We start from the raw sequence: 21,782 nt of genomic DNA, 5'->3' as shown, positions 1-21,782 counted from the left end.
AGTTTACTCAAAGATGCCTTTATTGTTTTAACCTCTTAACATGCACCCAGAAAAGCGGCAATTTCTTTTTACTTGAACTTGAGGACTGCATTCTTTTTTTGCAAAGCTTATCTTTATACGTTATGCTTAGCACACGCATAAGCCTGGTCTCTTTTGAAAGATAACATTCTGAAGTTTCGTACACAATAAATAAAAATCACTTTTAGTGCTAATGAGTAACATAGGGCTGAACATGAGTTGAACTTGTGTACTCACGTTTTTGTGTAGTAGTTGCAATATTCCAAAATAATATATATAATTTTTTTTAATAAGCTGGAAAACACCGCAAATCCATAGCCTGAAGTATTACGTGTGTTGTCGGGCCTTACAAATACATTTGATTATCAATAAGGTGATATCTGGAACACACAAACACACTATTTTTTAAATCACATGCCATGAAACTCTGGGACCTGGCTGAATTTAAGACTGCACAAATCATGTTTAAAGCACGAAACAATTCACTCCCGGGTAACATCCAAAAATTCTGTTATAGAGAGGGGGGTTACAATTTAGAGGAGAGACTAACTTCAAGAAACAGGCTGTTGATTCAACAATGTATGTATATTTCAGTTTGTGGAGTGAATATGAGTTGCATAAGATAATAGAGTGTGAAGGTATACTGAATACTGTCTATCTGTATGTCATGTATGTCATATGTTATGATGAATTGAAAATGGGGGACCCTGATGTAAACAAGACGAAAGTCTTTCTCTGGTCTGCATCCCCTTAACAATTGTGTGTATTGAGCCTTACTGTATTTGTACCCATTCTGCAATCTGTTAATAAAGTTTTCAATCAATCAATCAAGGGGGTAGGAATACATACGTTTACACTTCATCCTACTCCTGCTTGTTTGTTTTTTAATCTGTTTATTACTTGTTTTTTTATTATTATTTATTTTCAATTTATGTTCGAAATAAATAAACGCATTCATTCAAGATATTGTGTGAGCAAAAGTAGTTAATTTACTCATACAGTATGTACATCCTCTGGCCTCGCGCGGATCTCACAGCTGTGCCCGCACAGTGTAATACTCCAATTCAGCCATTGGGTGGGTGGCGCTGCTGAGCGGCCCTCACAGCGCGGCCGTCAGAGCGCGGCCCTGAGAGCGTCGCTGGCTCTGCGGCTCTACATCTGCATGCTTCTCCGGGAGTCCGGGGTGATAATCTGGCGCGCCGCGTAAAAAGTCGCACGCCTTATCGCCCATTCTTTAATCCCAGCCGAAGAGTGCTGCCGAGTGCTTCCGCATTTTCCCTGATTGGCCGCGACACGCCCCGCGGCAGCGGCAGAGCTTGCGGCATTATGTAGCCCTAATCCCAGCTGTTTTTCCATCGACGCTTAGCTCAACTGGTACGCCGCCGTGCTGTGGAGCCTGCGGTCCGGTTGGTCGGTTCTTGACGTGGAGGATGCAGCCTATTTCCGCACTGCCGCTCTCTCGCGCTGCCGCGGTCACATGGGCGTCATGGCCAATCAGAGAAACGCGACGCACTCTTCGGCTGGGATTAATATAGACGCCGCCTTATCGGCATGTAACTCGAGAACCGAGGCACGGATTTTGGCGATTCAGATGGCATTCGAACGGCAACGAATGGCGCTTTAATTCTGTAATTTATATGTTCGGCGAAAAATGCAGTCCCGAGCCTTCAGATGCTCGCAAAGGGCCGTGAAACTGAAACTGAAAAACAATGAAACCCGGACATTTCCATAAGAGAGGACGTTTGGTCACCCTATTTAACGTTGCATTTACCCATAATCCATTGCTTACCCATGTGCCAGTATAAAATTAAATTACGTGCCCCCCTTCCCACGGTGTATATAGAAAGAGACAATAAACACAAAAGTAACATAGGACACAATATACAACACACAGGACTATGTACAATATAAACAGTGCCTACAATTAAATTAATGAATGAATGAATTAAATTAAGAGGTAAAAGAGAACTTAGTGTAAATATTCTTAAATTTGTGTCAACGTTATAAAAATACTATTGTATTCAACAAATTAATTATGATACACCACAATGTGCCCTTTCTATCTATTCTAAATCTATGGCCTCGCGATTCCACGGCTGCGCAGTGCAGACAATATATATATATAATATACATACGAGGGGGAGGAGACTACATTGGGAGGGGGCTGGGCGGGGCGAAATATCCCGTTTTTTTAAATCCCAATGTTGACAGCTATGTTGTATGGTAAACAAAATATTGATAGCTGTTTAGTTAGAAGCTAGTGCTATCTAGATAGATAACAATCAGCATGAGAAAATTATGCATTTGGTCAATATTTGTTTTCAAGATTTATCATTTAATACTCAATGTTGCAATTATACAGCCATTTCCTCACCATTAGAATAATGTTTTTCACTTCATCATCTGTGGGTATATCAAATTCTCCAATTATATGCAGTAAGACTTGTTCTGCAGTGTACTTTTGTCTTCTTTGCCTAAAGTGCGCAATTTTTCTGCACTAAAGGCCTTAAGTGCAGCTCTTGTATGAATTGTCATTGCACTAAAGGCGTAAATCCACTTGACCTACACTTTTGTGCACCAAGCTCAATGCACTTACGCCTTTTTTGCGCCAAACTCAATTGAAGGTTTCCACTTACTCCTTTGTTTTCAGCCTTTATTTGAAAAAGTTAAATTTATAGTGAACTTATCTTTTTACCATTTGATAGAGCTCATCAAGAGCTTTAACACTTTGGGTGCCGGCCAGAAATCCGGAAAATGACTGTGGATTGCCAGCTATATTTAACATGGATAAGTTCCCCTTCTTTGCAGGGCTATAACTTTTTAAATCATATTGCTAGATTGCCATTATTAGGGCCCATTCAAAGTCCTATATGTATTGTTCAGGGTGAAGCAACGTTAAACTTTTTCATTCACATATTCATACTAAAGTATGGTCTAATGTATAAGTATGTTTTCATCTCTTTCTGCAGCTTTCTCCAGAACGTGATCTATAGCCCCAAATGCATTATATTGATGATGCAATACAGCTTGATGGCAATCGGCGCGATATAAAAAATTCCAACTAGACGTACTTCTAGAAGTTACTACACGTCATCTGATGTTGACCGGATGGGCGAGGGGCCGTTTATAATTCCGTGGGCAGCGTTATACCAATCATCTAATGTGGGTCAAATGTTGATCATAGCAGTTAGAATCGAAGACGGTAATACTACACGCTAAAACTCACCCCAGTCTCCTTGCGCCGTTGGGCGATCAGCGTAGAGTAGACATTTTACCATTATGGGATGTCGATTTACCCGGTCCATTTCCAGGTTGTATAATGGTATATACGTCCAAATCATGTTGTGTATCGAGTTATTGGCAATGGATCGCTATGTATTGTGACGAGCCAGAGTGCCGGGAGCCAAACCGAGTGCCCGGAAGTAATATGGCCGAACAGCACAACCTCCACAGCACTTCCTGTTTGGCGATTGCGCCGATCGGCCACCAGATGGCGCTCCTGAACCGCCAGAGAGCTCAGTGGGTCCTCCTGGTGGATCTCAGGCCAGCGGAGGGGAAATATGAATCTGATCACAGATTTTTGAAATATTGATATTAAAGACGCTGTAAAGTGTCCTTCGGCAACTTGAGCATGGCCGGGAAGGACGCTGCAACACGTCTTCTGGCAGTTAAAGTGTTAAAATTAATGAAGTTTTACAAGTATGAGTATATGAGCATAGTATCAGATAGTGATATCGGTATCGGCCATCCCTAGTCTCTGTAATGATCTACAGTATATACTCACCAGGTCAAGAGAGCAGATCTGTTCAGAGATGGTTCCATCAGAGAGGGAGTACTGGGATCTGGGGCAGATGTCTGTGACAAATACAGTCTGTATATCACTTTCTACAGACCATTTAAAATGTTCCAACATACACATTCTAAACAGACCAGAGATCAGCTCCTGTTGCAGTGTTTGTTAATATTCACACTCCTACTTTTCTGTTAATAAGACACTTGGGTACAGAGCTGTTTTGCAGTGTGTGACGTCAACACGGTCTCATCAGAAAACTTAAATAAAGTACTAATTGACCACACGAAAAAAGGTACATACTGTATGTTATTTTATAGCCATAAGTAATACATTTACATCTTGTATAAGTAATATATTCACATTACGTATCGGCAAAAGTCCAAAACAAACACTGCGACCAGGAATTGAACCAACAATGATTGTCACGAGTGCTCTCACCACTACTAAACCACCCACCCACCCTGATACACACACAACAATACTATGATGAAGGTTTGTTTAAACATTTAACTGTTATGGTTAAGATATGGGGTTATGGTTTTGGTAGTCTTGAGGTAAAGGCACTTGCCTCGCATGCGAGCGCACCGGGTTTTGCTCACCAGCAGGGGAGCTCAAACATTTTCTGAAAATGTTACGTTCTTTGAATATGTAATATACTGTATGTACTTATTTGTAATACGTACATGTACACATTGTACATTTTCGTAAATACGTCAATATATTACATATGGCTATAACATAACGTACAATATGTACCTTTTTCCTATGTGGTCGATTAGTACTTTATTTACATATTTTAAGCGAGATCAGGCTGGTGATGTACAGGTGTAGAGGCAACTCTGCATAGGAATGTGACTCATATATCAATAGTTGACAGGAAATAAACTTGGGTCCAAGCTGTTCCCTTAGCAACGCAACTCCACTGAAACTGTGTATTCCCTCTGAAATAAAAAAAATATTCAGTAAGTTCATGGTGGAATGCTTCCCACTGTGACAGTTCATTCAGCAGAGGTCACACGTGGCTGCAAATGTTACAACGTAAAGAAAAGTATCATCTGTTCACCACAAATATATTTAATGTGATCCAAGTAGTCTTTATATCACATTATACAATGGCATGCAAATTTCTCGATTCTGATTGGCCATTCACACGTCTTTATTGGTAACAATCCACGGTCCTGGGCTCAGGACCCGCCCACAACCAAATCACATAACCCTCCCCGGCTCACTCCGGGAGAAAACAGGATCGCGGAGATCAAATGGTTATGTTGAAAGCACCATAACGACTAAATATGAAGCGATTCTGTCAAGGGGAATGTGTTAGTATTTTAAACAATGTTGGATGATGTAATTGATGGGTCTTGACTCAATCTAGAACAAAAGAAAAATCGCGGATTGATTGATAGATTAATTGATTGATTTAAATTTCTTCCTTCCTACTTTCTTGCAGCGTTCTCTCTCACACTGTCCGACGCTGGCGTACCCACAAACACACACACACACATACACACACACACACACACACACACACACACACACATACACACACGCACACACACACTGTGACACACACACACACACACACACACACGCACACACACACACACACACTCCTGTCTGCAACAGCGGGGGAGTCAGACTGAGAGAGAAGCAGCGCTGTTTTAAGTGAGCATGGTCTATTGAATTGATTGATTGGTTGATTGCTAATTTTATTACTGTACCCCTGGTTTCCAACTGGTTAAGTTTAGGCTAAAAGAAATAAATAAAAAAATAGGGCGAAGAAAACGTTTTTTTCCTATAGGGCAAAGAAAACGTTTTAATAAATTTTCAATCAATCATTCCAATAATACACAGTTGGATGTGTTAGTTGGTTGGATGCACTTCAAGCTGCTTCCACATGAGGCAACTTCTCTCAATCATTCCAATAATACACAGTTGGATGTGTTAGTTTGGTTGGATGCACTTCAAGCTGCTTCCACATGGAGTTGTGGGAACTACTTTTTCTGGCGGATGGTTTTTTCAATAAATCTTCGATTAATGTGTGTTTATTGTATAGAAATAAGGTTGGATGAATCTGGCAGTTGTATAAAAGCTTTACACCACGTGCAGTCGTGATTTGTGACCAATAAACCATGCCTAGGGGGGTCTAACGACCCTCGGCTGCGCCTCGGGCCTAACAACCACCCCTAGGCATGGTTTATTGGTCACAAACCACTCCTGCGTGTGATGTAATGCTTAAATATACGTATCCGGGTTCAGGGATCAGTTCTGGGATGAGTTCTGGGAACGTCTTCATTACCTTCAAACTAACAAACTGGAGCTAACCCAAGATCAGTACTTCCAATTTGAAAGGGCTTTGTGAGGCCACTGGGCTGCTCCACTGGAGCAGTTAAAAGGGGTTACGGTTATGATCACGTGGCCTGAGAGCACTGATCCTAGATCTTACTCTAAGAAGTATGGCCCCAGGTCTCAGGAAAACAGTACATAATAGTATACAAATTATAAAATAAAGACATGAATAAATATATATATTTACCAGGGAAACACCATGATATCATATGACTTCTTTATCAATAAATAAATAAATATATATAAATAATAATAAAAAGATATACACACTTCTTTATCAATAAATATATATATATATATAATATATATATATAGGGCTGGGACTTTATCGCATTAATTTCGATTAATTAACTACAGAAAGAATTAAAAGTAAAAGAAAATTGATGCATTTAATCGCATGATGATTTTGTCTTTATTGTGAAAGAATGTTACCTTTCAAAGGAGACCAGACTCATGCCTGTGGTATAAGTATAAAGTATAATAAATCGCAAATTACTTTTTTTAGTCTGGTTTGTTCATAAAAAAAATAAAAAATAGAAATTGAGATCAATCAATTTCAGTCAATCAATCAATCATGAGTTTTTTTTTTTTTTTTAATGGTCAACTGTTCTGGAATGTACTTGAAAGTACTGCGTTTTACTTTTACCTCGAAAGTGCTTGAGTTTACAAAAGGTCCTTTGCGCTATATATATATTATTCCTAAAATTGCTGCACAAATTACATTGATCTGTGTAGTAGCTACTACAGGATTTTGCTGCTTAAACGTATGTATAATGTATATTCATTGATTCACTCGTATACCAACTTTTATTTTAATTGAAAACTGTTGCTTTTCGCATCAAATATTGATATGCGATTAATTTCGATTAATTAAGTATAAAGTCTTGAATTAATTCAATATGGAGTCCCACCACTAATATATATATATATATATATTATATATATATGATATCATATGGTACCTTCTTTATCAATACAAATAAATAAATACAGAAATATATAATATATATGTATCGGTTGTGACATCGTCACCTCAAACTTCGATGCCCCGAGGGAGTTTCGAACCCGTGGTCTGCCGCACCGCGGGCTACAGCACAGACCGCTATACCAAGAGGTGAATTCACTGCTTTGTAACGTGTCTATGTGTCTTTTGAGGATGAGAGTGAGTTTAACCCATAGCACCGCTACTCACCCCAGCCACTTCACAACATTGGAAGTCCATCGTGACTGCGCTTCGCGGTACCATCCGTTACATATATATATATATATATATTATATATATATATTATATACAGTATATAAGAGAAACACCATGATCTCATATGATACCTTCTTTATCAGAGATCAGGCCCAGCTGGTTTTGGGGTGAGAGGGACCGTGAGCCTGGTGTTATTTCAGACTGGAAGGCCGCTGGTTCCTGGTCGCAGGGTTGTGTTCTTCTCTGAGACGTCTCTTCCTCTGCTCCTTCTGTATGAGAGCCACTGCAGGGAAACACAACATTACATTCATTAGACCGACAGAAGGACAGAGGTTTGTGACAGCAGGGTTGCAGGTTCATAGCTACAGGTCTTTTGGTGATTTTGGTGACAATCAGCAACACCAGATCTCATCATAATTTCCACTTAAAAAGTAGTTTAAAAACCTCACCCTAACCTTAAAGAGGCACGTTAACATTATGGGAAATGTGCTTACCGTCTTCTCCAGAGTCGGACAAGAACATAGATACCCCTGCAGTAGTCTCTGTGCTGACCCCCTGCAGTAGTCTCTGTGCTGACCCCCTGCAGTAGTGTCTCTGTGCTGACCCCCTGCAGTAGTGTCTCTGTGCTGACCCCCTGCAGTAGTGTCTCTGTGCTGACCCCCTGCAGTAGTGTCTCTGTGCTAACCCCCTGCAGTAGTGTCTCTGTGCTGACCCCCTGCAGTAGTGTCTCTGTGCTGACCCCCTGCAGTAGCGTCTCTGTGCTGACCCCCTGCAGTAGTGTCTCTGTGCTGACCCCCTGCAGTAGTGTCTCTGTGCTGACCCCCTGCAATAGTCTTGGTGGCAGCATTTGAAGCTGTTGTTATTGTCCTCATGAAAGGCAATGGAAAATTCTGGAAATGAATTCTCCAAAAATACTTCCTGTACTGATGTGAAACATATTCTCACATGCTCATCCTTGTGCCTCTGTGTAACGGTTCTGCGCCAAAGCACAGGCTTAACCGTCTATAGTATGCTTACCAAGGACATAATGACTATTTCTGGGCATTGATAGTCTTTGGCGTGATTTATATCCCTGTGTTTTGTCCTAAAGTTGTAGTTTATGAACAAACACCATCTAATTCCTTTTTCTTCTTTGAGTTGTTTTACCCCAGAAAAGAGGCGTGGCAACCAAAATCCAGTGTGGATGACGGACGGACGGACGGACGGACGGACAGACAGACAGACAGACAGACAGACAGACAGACAGACAGACAGACAGACAGACAGATTTCTCACCAGGACTGTGTGTGGGGGTCAGGCAGGACTGAAGCAGGGTGGTCTGTACCCAAGCTGCTCTCTCTCTCCAGCCTCCAAACCACCTGCAGCACATTTCATATTACTTTACATGTTATACTGCATTTAGGATGAGAGGTAAATTGACTGATTGGAATGTTTTGCATGGAATGTTTTGCAATGCACTTTAAAACTAAATATTAGTATATATTAGTCAGTTAAAGTTTAATTTAACCACTTCACCAAAGTCTGCATTGATTTACTTTCCGTTTATATATATATATATATATTTATTTTTGTATTATGTTTTGTGTTTCTCAATGTCAATGTAAATGAAAGCTTGCTCTCAATGATCCTTTGAGATTAAATAAAGACTGAATGAATGAATGAATGAATGAATGAATGAATGAATGAATGAATGAATGAATGAATGAATGAATGAATGAATGAATGAATGAATGAATGAATGAATGATTGAGGATTATATGTTGCACCAGGTTAGAGGGTTCCTTGTACAATGTACAACATTAGTTCTCTCAGGATTTCTTTCATATCAAAGCAACATTTTATTAGTACTGAAATATACCTAACCAAATAAATACATGAAAACATAAATATATTCCTGTAGGGGAGAAGAGGAGGAGATGAGGGTTGGATAGAGGAACGATGGAGAGGAGAAGAGGAGAGAGGAGGACTGGAGAGGAGGAGATGAGGGTTGGATAGAGGTTTGAGGGAGGGGAGAGGGGAGAGGAGAGAGGGAGACGAGGGGGGAGAGGAGAGAGGAGGACTGGAGAGGAGAAGGGGAGGGTTGGATAGAGGAGAGAGGTAGGAGAGAAGAGGAGGAGAGGACGACTGGAGAGGAGGAGAGGGTGGTTGGATAGAGGAGAGAGGGAGGGGAGAGGAGAGAGGGGAGGATAGGATAGGAGGGTTGGATAGAGGAGAGAGGGAGGGGAGGAGGAGGAGAGGACAACTGGAGAGGAGGAGAGGATGGTTGGATAGAGGAAAGATGGAGGAGAAGAGGAGAGGAGAGAGGAGGAGAGGAGAGGAGGGTTGGATAGAGGAGAGAGGGAGGGGAGAGGAGGAGGCGAGAGAGGAGGAGAGGAGGGTTGGATAGAGAAGAGAGGGAGGGGAGGTGAGAAGAGGAGGAGAGGTGTAGGGACATACAGTAGAGAGACATGGTGTAACCTCAGGTTGCAGGACTGGAGCCACGGTCCATTGTCTCCCTGGAGCCTGGGGCTGAGCGCCGTACTGGTCTGTTCCCAGCAGAGCACCAGTATACCTACAGGGTTTCCATCCATACACACCTTTATATAGAGACTTCTATACAGAATCCTCTCTAATCCACAATTACCAATAGTATTTGCTCATATATACTGGTGGTTGATATCATATGAAATATCAAGGAGGCACCAACAGTAACTATGAAACAGTCCTTCTCATGCTGAATGTGAATGTACAGAATATGTTTTAAATTGTTTTTATATTAGCTTTAATGTCCTTCTATTTTTCTGTTTCTTTCTGGCTTAAACATCTAGCCCAGGGACTACAACTGAAAACGAGCAACCCTGCTAATGTTGGCATATTTACAGTTTTTTATTTGTATTAATTTATAAATGTATAACTGTTTATTGATATGCACGGTCCCTGATCAAATAAACTGAGTAAACTAAAAACTAAACTAAATGTACAGACATTAATCACAACTGACCTAAATGTATCTGACCCACATCAGTCTGCCCCTAACACAAATAACCTAAGAACCTGTGGGAAGCACTGTAAAAATGAATGCGCTTGTTTGGCTTTCTGGCAGAAAAGCCTGGAAGGCAAACTTCTCTTAACCATAGGCAATGTGGTACTGTCCTGTGATGTCTTGTGTATATTGTTGTTACTGTATTGTGTTGTGTGTAAATAGAAAAAAAAAAAAAAATTGATAAAAAAGAAAAAGAAAAAAAAACATAGGGAATGTTATTGACAGAAAGGCTTGCTAGCAAAAAGTTAGCTTTCTGGGTCATTGTCACTCACATCAGTCAAGTGACAGGTGGTTGTCAAGCTGTTGCTAAGGTGGCGCAGAGCGACTATAATGAAAGTTAGCAGTGAGCAAAGAATAAATAAAGAAATATTGTATAGTTGAAATGTTAGTTTGTCTTTGGCAAGTGGCCACACACTCCGAGATATAGAAAAATAATGCACATCACGTAAGCTTAGCCTCGTGGGGCAATTAGCCCCCAGGTCGTGCATTATTTTATCTTGTTGTGTATTATCCATTAACTGACCCACAAATAATCTTAGCACATATGGGAAACACTGTAGACTGTATTTTACTCTGTATTGTATATTGTACTTCTGTTACACTTCTTAATTTTTTACTTACTTTCTCTTTACTGTATGTAGCACACTCTTAGGGGCTCATAAGAAACAAGCATTTCATTATAAAGTATCCTGTATTTTGTTCTGACAAATAAAAACAAACTTGAACTTGACACCTAAATGACATGAGAACTCCTACAGCCTTCCTTTGGGAAACACTGACCTGTGCTCCAGCATGCAGAGGGCTGTGAGGACAGCAGGTGCCGAGGCTTTAACCCGCATCACTACTCCTCCTCCTCCAGCCACCCCTCTCTCCTTCTCCTTCCTCCTGCTGGGGTGGGCCAGCAGCACCCTCTTATCAGCCCAGCGCACCATCCACTCCAGCAGCCGACCCAGCTCGGGGAACCGGGCCTCCAGTCCGGCGTCCAGGCCATGCTGGAGTTCCACCTCCGTGGAAACCAGGGAGCCGAACGCCCGGCTCTCCGACGGATGCTCCCAGAGGAAAGAGCTCTGAACCGGGCTAGGATCGGAGCCCCAGTGGCCTGCCTTAGCTCCAGGCCCTGGGGCGTGGCCGGCCTGCCGCCGGAGGCCGAACAGCCCCTGCTGCTTCCCGGAGGTCAGGCCGGGGAGGGAGGTGACCGACAGGCTGGCTCTGGATATCGGGGCTTCGCTGCGGACTAAGGAAGGTGAAGGTTCAGGTGTTGAACCCTCTTGGACTTGGTTGTAGCAGTGGCCGGCTCTGAAGACTGGGGCATCGCTCTAGGAGCAGAAAACATGGAGGGGTCAATGCCACAATAGCAGCTGGGGCCAGTGGGACTGTCTGATATGGGAAATTTAACATTGGGAATTTATGCTGCTAGCTAGTAGCAATCTATAGATCAAACATCAATGTAATAGATGTTTTTGAACCACAAAATAAGAGGAAGATAGAGGAAGCCTTGTGGACCCAACTAAATAATTGTGGGTTCCATAGCAACCATTGACAATACCTTTTGTTTTTAAAGGGATAGTTCGGATTTTTGGAACCCTAGCCATATTTCCTACTCCTACTCCTATCAATGATGATGTTTATCAGTAGTCTTTGGGCGCAACAGAGGCTCAGGGGGTAGAGGTGTCGCCTCGTAATCAGAAGGTTCCCGGTTTGATTCCGGCTCCTCCTGGCAGCACGTCGAAGTGTCCTGAACCCCCTAACTGCTCCTGATGAGCAGGTCGGCACCTTGCATGGTTGCCTTCACCATAGTGTGAATGTGAGGCAATAGTTATAAAGCGCTTGGGGCGCTTTGGATAAAAGCGCTATATAAATGCAGTCCATTTACCATTCTCAACACAATTGTAGCTGCGGATAATTAGCCACAAACCAATGCAAAGTCAATGGGGTCGACTTCCTGTCTGTACAAGCTGACTGAAGCTCACCGAAATTGACTTTGCATTAGTTTGTGGCTAAATATCTGCAGCTAGAATAGCATGAAAGGACTGTGCTGAGAAAGGACTCTAGTAGTAGGAAATAAGGCTCAGGTTCCAAAAATCTAGAATTATCCCTTTAATTACCTTGGCGTCGATGGCCCCCTGCCTCCTCGCGGCGGCATGGCGGCCGTCCCTCTGCCTGCGTCTCAGGGTGGTGAGCACGTCGAAGCTGAGGGAGTGCAGCTCCCTCTCTCTCAGCTGGGAACAGAAGCCCCTGAGCAGGGGAGGGTCGCGGCCTGGGTCTCCTCCGTCAGCGCCGTCCCTCTCCAGCACGTAGCTGAGGAACAGCTCCAGGAAGCGCAGGTACTCCTCGTCTTCCAGCTCAAACTCCCAGGTGCCCACGACGGGCAGAGAGGGCTGGTCCGGGTCACTCCGCCGGTCCGGACCGGAACCAGGCTCCTCCCGGATCATCGTGTCCGTCTGAACGGCGGTTCTACCGTCTGCAGCCCCGTCCGGCGCTCTCTTACTGATGAAGAACAGACACAATAGAATGGACTTATGACAATTCTTCTGATATAGTGTTTCATAGCTATCATATTTGTCCACAGCGTCTCCTTTTAAATCAGTATTGTATAAAAGTGATCATGTTTAGAATGATCATGTTGTATTGGAAACCAAACCAAAGTAACACTACTTAGTGCACATCTCAAAGCTAACGTCTATCCTCCCAGCTTGGCTACCTGGTTGTGGGTCTGATCTGCGGGCCAGGCGAGAGAGGAGCCTCGGACATGTTCTCGGTCGTGTCTCCGTCGCTGTACAGGGTGCTGCTCAGACTGGCCCCCAGGGAGGGATGTCCCGGCACGGCCCCGGGCCACTGCCCCCCCCCTCCTACTCCCCGGTCCTCGTCCTCCTCTCTCTCCCACAGGAAGAGCTCCGGGGCCCCCAGGTGCCTCTCCAGGCGGCGCAGGTGCTTCCTCCTCTGCCTCCGTTTGTCTCGGATCAGAGCCGCCATGGTCTCAGCCTGGTCCTCCCCCCCGCCTCCTGGAGGACAGAGAATATGAAAGAGGGACAGTCGTGAGTTACGACAGAAAGGCGACGTGGTCGCGTACACTGAGAGTGACCGGATCGCTGGTTTGAATCCCTGTGACCAGTGAATGGTGTCGCTCTCCTGCCCATGAGCAAGGCACTTCATCCCCAACCGCTCCAGTGGATTTGCTCCGTAGCCAACAGGCTGAGGATTTACTGGGAAGCTCCCAGGTGTGGCTGTAGCTGTATGAGGCCTCGGTCAACCTATAGCCTGAGGGGAGCAAGGCCGTGTTAGTGAGCGTGTCTAGCAGGAGGGGTTTAATTCCATAATTGAAGAAGAAGAAAAAGAAGTCTTTATTTGTCATGCAGCAACACACACATGTAAGATGGGTGACACACAAGAACACACACATGCATTGGGTCGTGATGAAATGCATCTCTGCGCTTGACCCATCCCGTCAATGTTGCGGTGTGGGCTGCGCCCCGGGGACCAATCCAAGTGCTCCTGTCCGTCTTCGTCAGGGACGCAACAGCAAAACCCTTGCGAGCACGGGGGGAACATACAAACTCCAGTACTGTATATCTGTATGTCGTGTATGTCATAAATGTTATAAATTGAAAATGGGGGACCCTGATGTAAACAAGACGAAAGTCTTTCTCTGGTCTGCATCCCCTTAACAATTGTGTGTATTGAGCCATACTGTATTGTACCCATTCTGCAATCTGTTAATAAAATGTTCAATCAATCAATCAATCAAACCACACAGAAAGGCCCGGGAGATACCCCACCTGGGTACCTGGCAACTCGGTCCACAAGCAGGAATTGAACACAGGACCTTCTTGCGACAGTGTTAACCACTACACCACCATGCCGCCTATTTGTGCAGAATATTATAGTATCGTAATCGTAGCGTGATGAAATCATGATATTGTTGCGCATGTCCTTCATCTAAATGAATGATCATCATCATTAGGTGGCTTCTTCGTTCCGAAGGTTGCCTATCACTCTCCAACCCATTCTGTCCCCACTTCTTCTCTCCAACTCCGTGACTCCGCCTCTCACTCCGCTCTAATCACAGACGTCGTCTACCCAGCCTCTTCTTGGTCTTCCACTTCCTCTCTTTCCATCCACCTTCCCCATCACCACCTTCTTGAACATCTCCCCGCTGGATCCTCTCAGAACATGCCCGCACAACTCCATCTTTCTCTTTTTCAACCTCTCCAGCAGCTGTCCTCCTTGCATATCCGCTCTTCTCAGTACCTCCTCATTCTTGATCTTATCCTTCCATGTTATCTTCAGCATCTTCCTTAGCGTCCACATTTCAAAAGAGTCTATCATCCTCTTTGCCTCTTCATTCAGCGTCCATGCTTCTGCTCCGTATGAAAAGACTGACATAACATACGTTTCCAAAATCCAGGGCCCTCATTTATCAACCTGACGTACGCACAGATATGTGCTTAAGCCGTGCGTACGACCATTTCTAAGCAAAGTGTGGGACTTATCAATTTGAACTTGTGCTTGACTTTGTGCGTATATTTAAGCACAGGTCGGACCATGCGTAGTTGGCGCCCGGTGGTAGAATATTTTTACAACGCGGAAATAAGCACTGACTGCGCTCCGCGTAACTCAACTCGTTATTATTTTGCGCATATATTGCAGAAATATGGGAACGTTTTGATTATATTTAAAAGGCTTTGCCATTGTTAAACGTAATAAGTGGAACCCCGAAGCTGTAAGCAGAATACAAGTCATATGAACACCCACGATATAAACGCATTGCAACGAGAACAGACAGAGGTTATTTGTTGAGTGTATGTGTATACAAAACCCTTGCAATAAATGTGTCTTACATGAATGAAAAGCATACATGCTCTGGACACAGAGCATATATCGTGTGGGTGATATCATGACTTGTATTCTGTGTCAAAGCCTAAATCAAAACGTTCCCGTATTTCTGCAATCTATGCGCAAAATAATAACGAGTTGAGTTCTAACAAAGAACGTATTACATGCTGGTAGGCTGATAGAGTAAACTATGATATGAATATGAATATGATATGATCATATAAATACTGGTCCGTCCGCGAGGATATCGAGGACTCGGATAGCCATTAAGCCATTTGAGAATATAGGCGGCCTATAGCCTATACATATTATTTAATGTTTTCATAAGCGTAAAGATACAACAGCTAGATTAATGATCAAGTTAGTTTACTGTATGCAGGCTTCGCAGGGCTGTGTGTTATATATGCGCAAGTTACTGTTGCATAATGTAGGCTGGCTGCTATTATATGTAATTCATAGGCTACCTAATACCAACAACAAAATAGATTGTATCATATGCCTCTACACACATTATATTATACACATCATATTATATCTTGGTTCGGCAGCGCCTCTGTGAACAATCTCTCAGAGTTTGCTCCATCAATAAACACGCATTTTGGCTGATAATGTGCCGGTGGCCGGAGTCTCATTCAGGCCTAATTGTATTTAATTCAATTGTAATGTTATTACTGGGGTATCTAAAACATCACAATGTAGATCAGGGTTATCCACTGAAGCCATAATGACTCTGATCAGAACCACGGGCTCATGACGAGCGCACACAATAGGCATTGTAGAGCGCAGAGTTGGCGTGCTGAAATTGATTTAATTTCAGTCATTACAGTGCTTAATGTCGGGTCATCTCTTGTCATTTATTTCTGTCAATGTGCTGGTTCTGTAGCAGGACTGGGTCAGTCAACATCCTTGGCTCCCGGCGCACCGAAGATTATACGTTCAAGTTGTTGGTCGGACCTCTGTGATCAATCTCGCTCTCAGTGAAGTCTCTCAGAGTTCGCTTGGGTTAGTCCACTTTTCCACATTTCATGGGGGTGTTCCATTACCGTATATGGTTAATTGGGGCGGTTCTGGTATGCAAATATGTGAAAGTGTGCACGAGCCTCGGCGTAGGACCAAGGTGATATTTATCATGACAGGTGTGCGTAGGACCTGTGTACGCACGTGTGATGAATCCCGTTTTTTTTGTGCGTGCACACATTCTAAATTCTGTGCTTAAGTATGGAAATAGAACATTTTCTACGTCACGTTGATGAATGAGGGCCCTGGTGTTCGTTTTCCAACTTATGTTTCTTCTCAATAATTCTTTATAGTTCCAGAATGCGCCCTTTGCAATTCCGGTTCTTCTCTTAATGTCCATGTTAGCTCTTCCACCTTCACTGATCCAGCTTCCAAGGTACATGTACTCCTTCACTTGTTCAAGTTTTTCTCCATCCACCTGTATTTTACAAACAGTTCCTGGTGTTTTTTCAATGATCATTACTTTAGTTTTCTTTGTGTTTAGCGACATTCCATAGTTTTTGCATTCGACATTCAGCTTATGATGATAGCAACCGCATATTAACTTCTCTAAAATGTATCTCACAATTCGATCCTCAGTATTTGAGGCAATGCTATTTGAAAATAACAGTTCTGGTTTTATATCACACCCAGTTCAATACGACGAACAGTAACTGGATTACTTATGATTTTGCATAATGTTCACATTGTGATATATATCGATACTGCGTAAGAAATTCCAGATGATTATTGTGATATGAATGTGTAGCAGTACCTGGGACAGAGCAGGGCCTCAATCTGTTCAGCAGGGAGGTGTATTTCTCTCTCAGAGGAACCCGGACACACTCCTCCTCTTCAGGGAATGTCCTCACCACGCTCTCTGCTACCTGAGAACCAGCCAGAGAGGAGACGTCAACCACAAGCAGTCAGTCTGCTATACAGTCAAACAGCTGCTTGGGACTGTACTTGGAGGCAACTGGTGTTCTACCAGTGTACTTGGAGGCAACTGGTGTTCTACTAGTGTACTTGGAGGCAACTGGTGTTCTACTAGTGTACTAGGAGGCAACTGGTGTTCTACCAGTGTACTAGGAGGCAACTGGTGTTCTACTAGTGTACTAGGAGGCAACTGGTGTTCTACCAGTGTACTAGGAGGCAACTGGTGTTCTACTAGTGTACTTGGAGGCAACTGGTGTTCTACTAGTGTACTAGGAGGCAACTGGTGTTCTACTAGTGTACTAGGAGGCAACTGGTGTTCTACCAGTGTACTAGGAGGTAACTCAGACAATAGGAGTGTGTTTTACCAGTGTACTAGGAGGTAACTCAGACAGTAGGAGTGTGTTTTACCAGTGTACTAGGAGGTAACTCAGACAGTAGGAGTGTGTTTTACCAGTGTACTAGGAGGTAACTCAGACAGTGGGAGTGTGTTTTACCAGTGTACTAGGAGGTAACTCAGACAGTAGGAGTGTGTTTTACCAGTGTACTAGGAGGTAACTCAGACAGTAGGAGTGTGTTTTACCAGTGTACTAGGAGGTAACTCAGACAGTGGGAGTGTGTTTTACCAGTGTACTAGGAGGTAACTCAGACAGTAGGAGTGTGTTTTACCAGTGTACTAGGAGGTAACTCAGACAGTAGGAGTGTGTTTTACCAGTGTACTAGGAGGTAACTCAGACAGTGGGAGTGTGTTTTACCAGTGTACTAGGAGGTAACTCAGACAGTAGGAGTGTGTTTTACCAGTGTACTAGGAGGTAACTCAGACAGTAGGAGTGTGTTTTACCAGTGTACTAGGAGGTAACTCAGACAGTAGGAGTGAGTTTTACCAGTGTACTAGGAGGTAACTCAGACAGTAGGAGTGTGTTTTACCAGTGTACTAGGAGTTAACTCAGACAGTAGGAGTGTGTTTTACCAGTGTACTAGGAGGTAACTCAGACAGTAGGAGTGTGTTTTACCAGTGTACTAGGAGGTAACTCAGACAGTAGGCGTGTGTTTTACCAGTGTACTAGGAGGTAACTCAGACAGTAGGAGTGTGTTTTACCAGTGTACTAGGAGGTAACTCAGACAGTAGGAGTGTGTTTTACCAGTGTACTAGGAGGTAACTCAGACAGTGGGAGTGTGTTTTACCAGTGTACTAGGAGGTAACTCAGACAGTGGGAGTATGTTTTACCAGTGTACTAGGAGGTAACTCAGACAGTAGGAGTGTGTTTTACCAGTGTACTAGGAGGTAACTCAGACAGTAGGAGTGTGTTTTACCAGTGTACTAGGAGGCAACTCAGACAGTAGGAGTGTGTTTTACCAGTGTACTAGGAGGTAACTCAGACAGTAGGAGTGTGTTTTACCAGTGTACTAGGAGGTAACTCAGACAGTAGGAGTGTGTTTTACCAGTGTACTAGGAGGTAACTCAGACAGTAGGAGTGTGTTTTACCAGTGTACTAGGAGGTAACTCAGACAGTAGGAGTGTGTTTTACCAGTGTACTAGGAGGTAACTCAGACAGTAGGAGTGTGTTTTACCAGTGTACTAGGAGGTAACTCAGACAGTAGGAGTGTGTTTTACCAGTGTACTAGGAGGTAACTCAGACAGTAGGAGTGTGTTTTACCAGTGTACTAGGAGGTAACTCAGACAATAGGAGTGTGTTTTACCAGTGTACTAGGAGGTAACTCAGACAATAGGAGTGTGTTTTACCAGTGTACTAGGAGGTAACTCAGACAGTAGGAGTGTGTTTTACCAGTGTACTAGGAGGTAACTCAGACAATAGGAGTGTGTTTTACCAGTGTACTAGGAGGTAACTCAGACAGTAGGAGTGTGTTTTACCAGTGTACTAGGAGGTAACTCAGACAGTAGGAGTGTGTTTTACCAGTGTACTAGGAGGTAACTCAGACAGTAGGAGTGTGTTTTACCAGTGTACTAGGAGGTAACTCAGACAGTAGGAGTGTGTTTTACCAGTGTACTAGGAGGTAACTCAGACAGTAGGAGTGTGTTTTACCAGTGTACTAGGAGGTAACTCAGACAGTAGGAGTGTGTTTTACCAGTGTACTAGGAGGTAACTCAGACAGTAGGAGTGTGTTTTACCAGTGTACTAGGAGGTAACTCAGACAATAGGAGTGTGTTTTACCAGTGTACTAGGAGGTAACTCAGACAATAGGAGTGTGTTTTACCAGTGTACTAGGAGGTAACTCAGACAGTAGGAGTGTGTTTTACCAGTGTACTAGGAGGTAACTCAGACAATAGGAGTGTGTTTTACCAGTGTACTAGGAGGTAACTCAGACAGTAGGAGTGTGTTTTACCAGTGTACTAGGAGGTAACTCAGACAGTAGGAGTGTGTTTTACCAGTGTACTAGGAGGTAACTCAGACAGTAGGAGTGTGTTTTACCAGTGTACTAGGAGGTAACTCAGACAGTAGGAGTGTGTTTTACCAGTGTACTAGGAGGTAACTCAGACAGCAGGCTCAGCAGTGTGTCCTGGAGAAGCTCCTCAGCATTGAGGAAGTGTGAGAAAGGCAGGAGACGACGGGCCCAGAGGACAGCCTCCTCACAGCTACACCTCAGATCACAGTCTGCAGAGGCCTAGAGGAGATACATACATGAATACAACAGCTAGCTACTAGAGGAGATACATACATGAATACAACAGCTAGCTACTAGAGGAGATACATACATGAATACAACAGCTAGCTACTAGAGGAGATACATACATGAATACAACAGCTAGCTACTAGAGGAGATACATACATTACAACAGCTAGCTACTAGACTAGAGGATATACATACATTACAACAGCTAGCTACTAGAGGATATACATACATGAACCCTTTCACTGCCACACTACCAAAGGGTTAACCCTTTCACTGTGACAATACAGAGAGTTAACCCTTTCACTACCACATTACATATGGTTAACCGTCTGTAGTGTGGTAGTGAAGGGGTTAACATTATGTAGTGTGGTAGTGAAATGGTTAATACAACAGCTAGCTACTAGAGGAGATACATACATTAATACAACAACTATACTAGAAATAAATACAGACAGGCAGTCAGACAGAAAGAGAGGCAGTCAGTCAGACAGACAGACAGACAGACAGACAGACAGACAGACAGACAGACAGACAGACAGACAGACAGACAGACAGACAGACAGACCTGTACAGTGAGGTGTCTGGCAGCCTGGTATTTCCTACAGCAGACAGACAGCTGATCTCTGACATGAAGCATCCAGCACAGAGCACACAGCTCCCTGAAGCACACTGGTGGAAACACAAAACACAACATGGATTATACCATTAAACCATGAATATAGACTACATTTACCAGAGGGTGAAGCCTGCATGCCAAACCTGGCCCCCACAAAATGATTTTTGGCCCTCTAAACTGGGTTCCAGAGAATCTTTTGGGCTATTTTTATGCCGGTATAAACTGTTGGAATTGGAATTGTGTTGCTAGGGAACAGCTTGAACCCAAGATTATTTCCTCTGCTATTGATATTAGCATACAGGAAATAAACTTCGGTCCATTTAGAATGTTTATGTTGTCAAGTTGAAACCTAACTTTGCACGGCACCTGGCTTCGTGCAGTCACAAGATCACACAATAATCTGTCTCGTCAGGTTTTAAGTTATGCACTTGTGCCCAAACAACAGTAGTTTGGGCCAATCAGCGACCTTTGAGGAACTTCTAGCAGCAGCTCTTCTTACTGATCTTTGGGTGCTGACAGGGTCCAGGTTTCTTACTGATAGTTTGGGTGCTGAGTGCTGACAGGGTCCAGGTTTCTTACTGATAGTTTGGGTGCTGACAGGATCCAGGTTTCTTACTGATAGTTTGGGTGCTGACAGGATCCAGGTTTCTTACTGATAGTTTGGGTGCTGACAGGGTCCAGGTTTCTTACTGATAGTTTGGGTGCTGACAGGGTCCAGGTTTCTTACTGATAGTTTGGGTGCTGACAGGGTCCAGGTTTCTTACTGATAGTTTGGGTGCTGACAGGGTCCAGGGTTCTTACTGATAGTTTGGGTGCTGACAGGGTCCAGGTTTCTTACTGATAGTTTGGGTGCTGACAGGGTCCAGGTGACCATCTCTGTTGGGTCCCAGTGTGAAGAAGCCACCACGGCTGAGGAACTTCATCAGGCCATCTGGGAAAGACCTCTCCTCCTCTTCTCCCTCAGTAGCAGAGAGATGGGAGTACTTCTGTTTGATCTTAAAGGTGACATGCATTATAAATGTCATTTTTCAGTCTTTAGCATTGTATTATAGTAATAGGAGTTAGTATCAATGTGTTTTTGTGTCTAAATACCATATTGGCGGATTGCTCTGATTCAGCTCAGATCATTTCCTGCTCCAGTAAATTAGGCCATCCTGATTTGAAGGCCTGAGTGACGTCACTCAGGCTCTGGGTAGCGGACAGTGATGTGATTGGCTCTGTGGTTGTAGCTAATGCCCGCCCACAATCTACCTAGACTGACTACACAGCGAGTGGAAACTAGGGCTGGGCGATATGGAAAAAAATCATATTGCGATAACGATATGATAATGTTATCATATTTCTCTATATCGATAATTATCGAAATTGTTATAAGTATAATATTTTTTTT

General features: G+C 43.4%; 1 protein-coding gene across 1 annotated transcript in view; it reads right to left on the bottom strand.

Moving 5' to 3' along the window:
* cplane1 (ciliogenesis and planar polarity effector 1) overlaps positions 1–21,782 on the bottom strand; it is a 91,663-nt gene that overhangs the window by 39,102 nt on the left and 30,779 nt on the right. Inside the window, exons 22-32 of the mRNA XM_084324946.1 lie at positions 21,231–21,387; positions 20,342–20,445; positions 19,618–19,767; positions 16,985–17,096; positions 13,265–13,382; positions 12,486–12,867; positions 11,161–11,696; positions 9,795–9,909; positions 8,634–8,716; positions 7,490–7,641; positions 3,803–3,873 (exon numbers count right to left, since the gene is read on the bottom strand). Of these exons, the coding sequence (XP_084181072.1) occupies positions 3,803–3,873; positions 7,490–7,641; positions 8,634–8,716; positions 9,795–9,909; positions 11,161–11,696; positions 12,486–12,867; positions 13,265–13,382; positions 16,985–17,096; positions 19,618–19,767; positions 20,342–20,445; positions 21,231–21,387 (1,980 nt within the window). The remainder of the gene's footprint in view (positions 1–3,802; positions 3,874–7,489; positions 7,642–8,633; positions 8,717–9,794; positions 9,910–11,160; positions 11,697–12,485; positions 12,868–13,264; positions 13,383–16,984; positions 17,097–19,617; positions 19,768–20,341; positions 20,446–21,230; positions 21,388–21,782) is intronic.

Source organism: Notolepis coatsorum, assembly GCF_963971535.1.
Source record: "Notolepis coatsorum genome assembly, chromosome: 11".
NCBI lineage: Eukaryota > Metazoa > Chordata > Actinopteri > Aulopiformes > Paralepididae > Notolepis > Notolepis coatsorum.
This window is presented reverse-complemented; position numbering and strand designations above follow the sequence as displayed.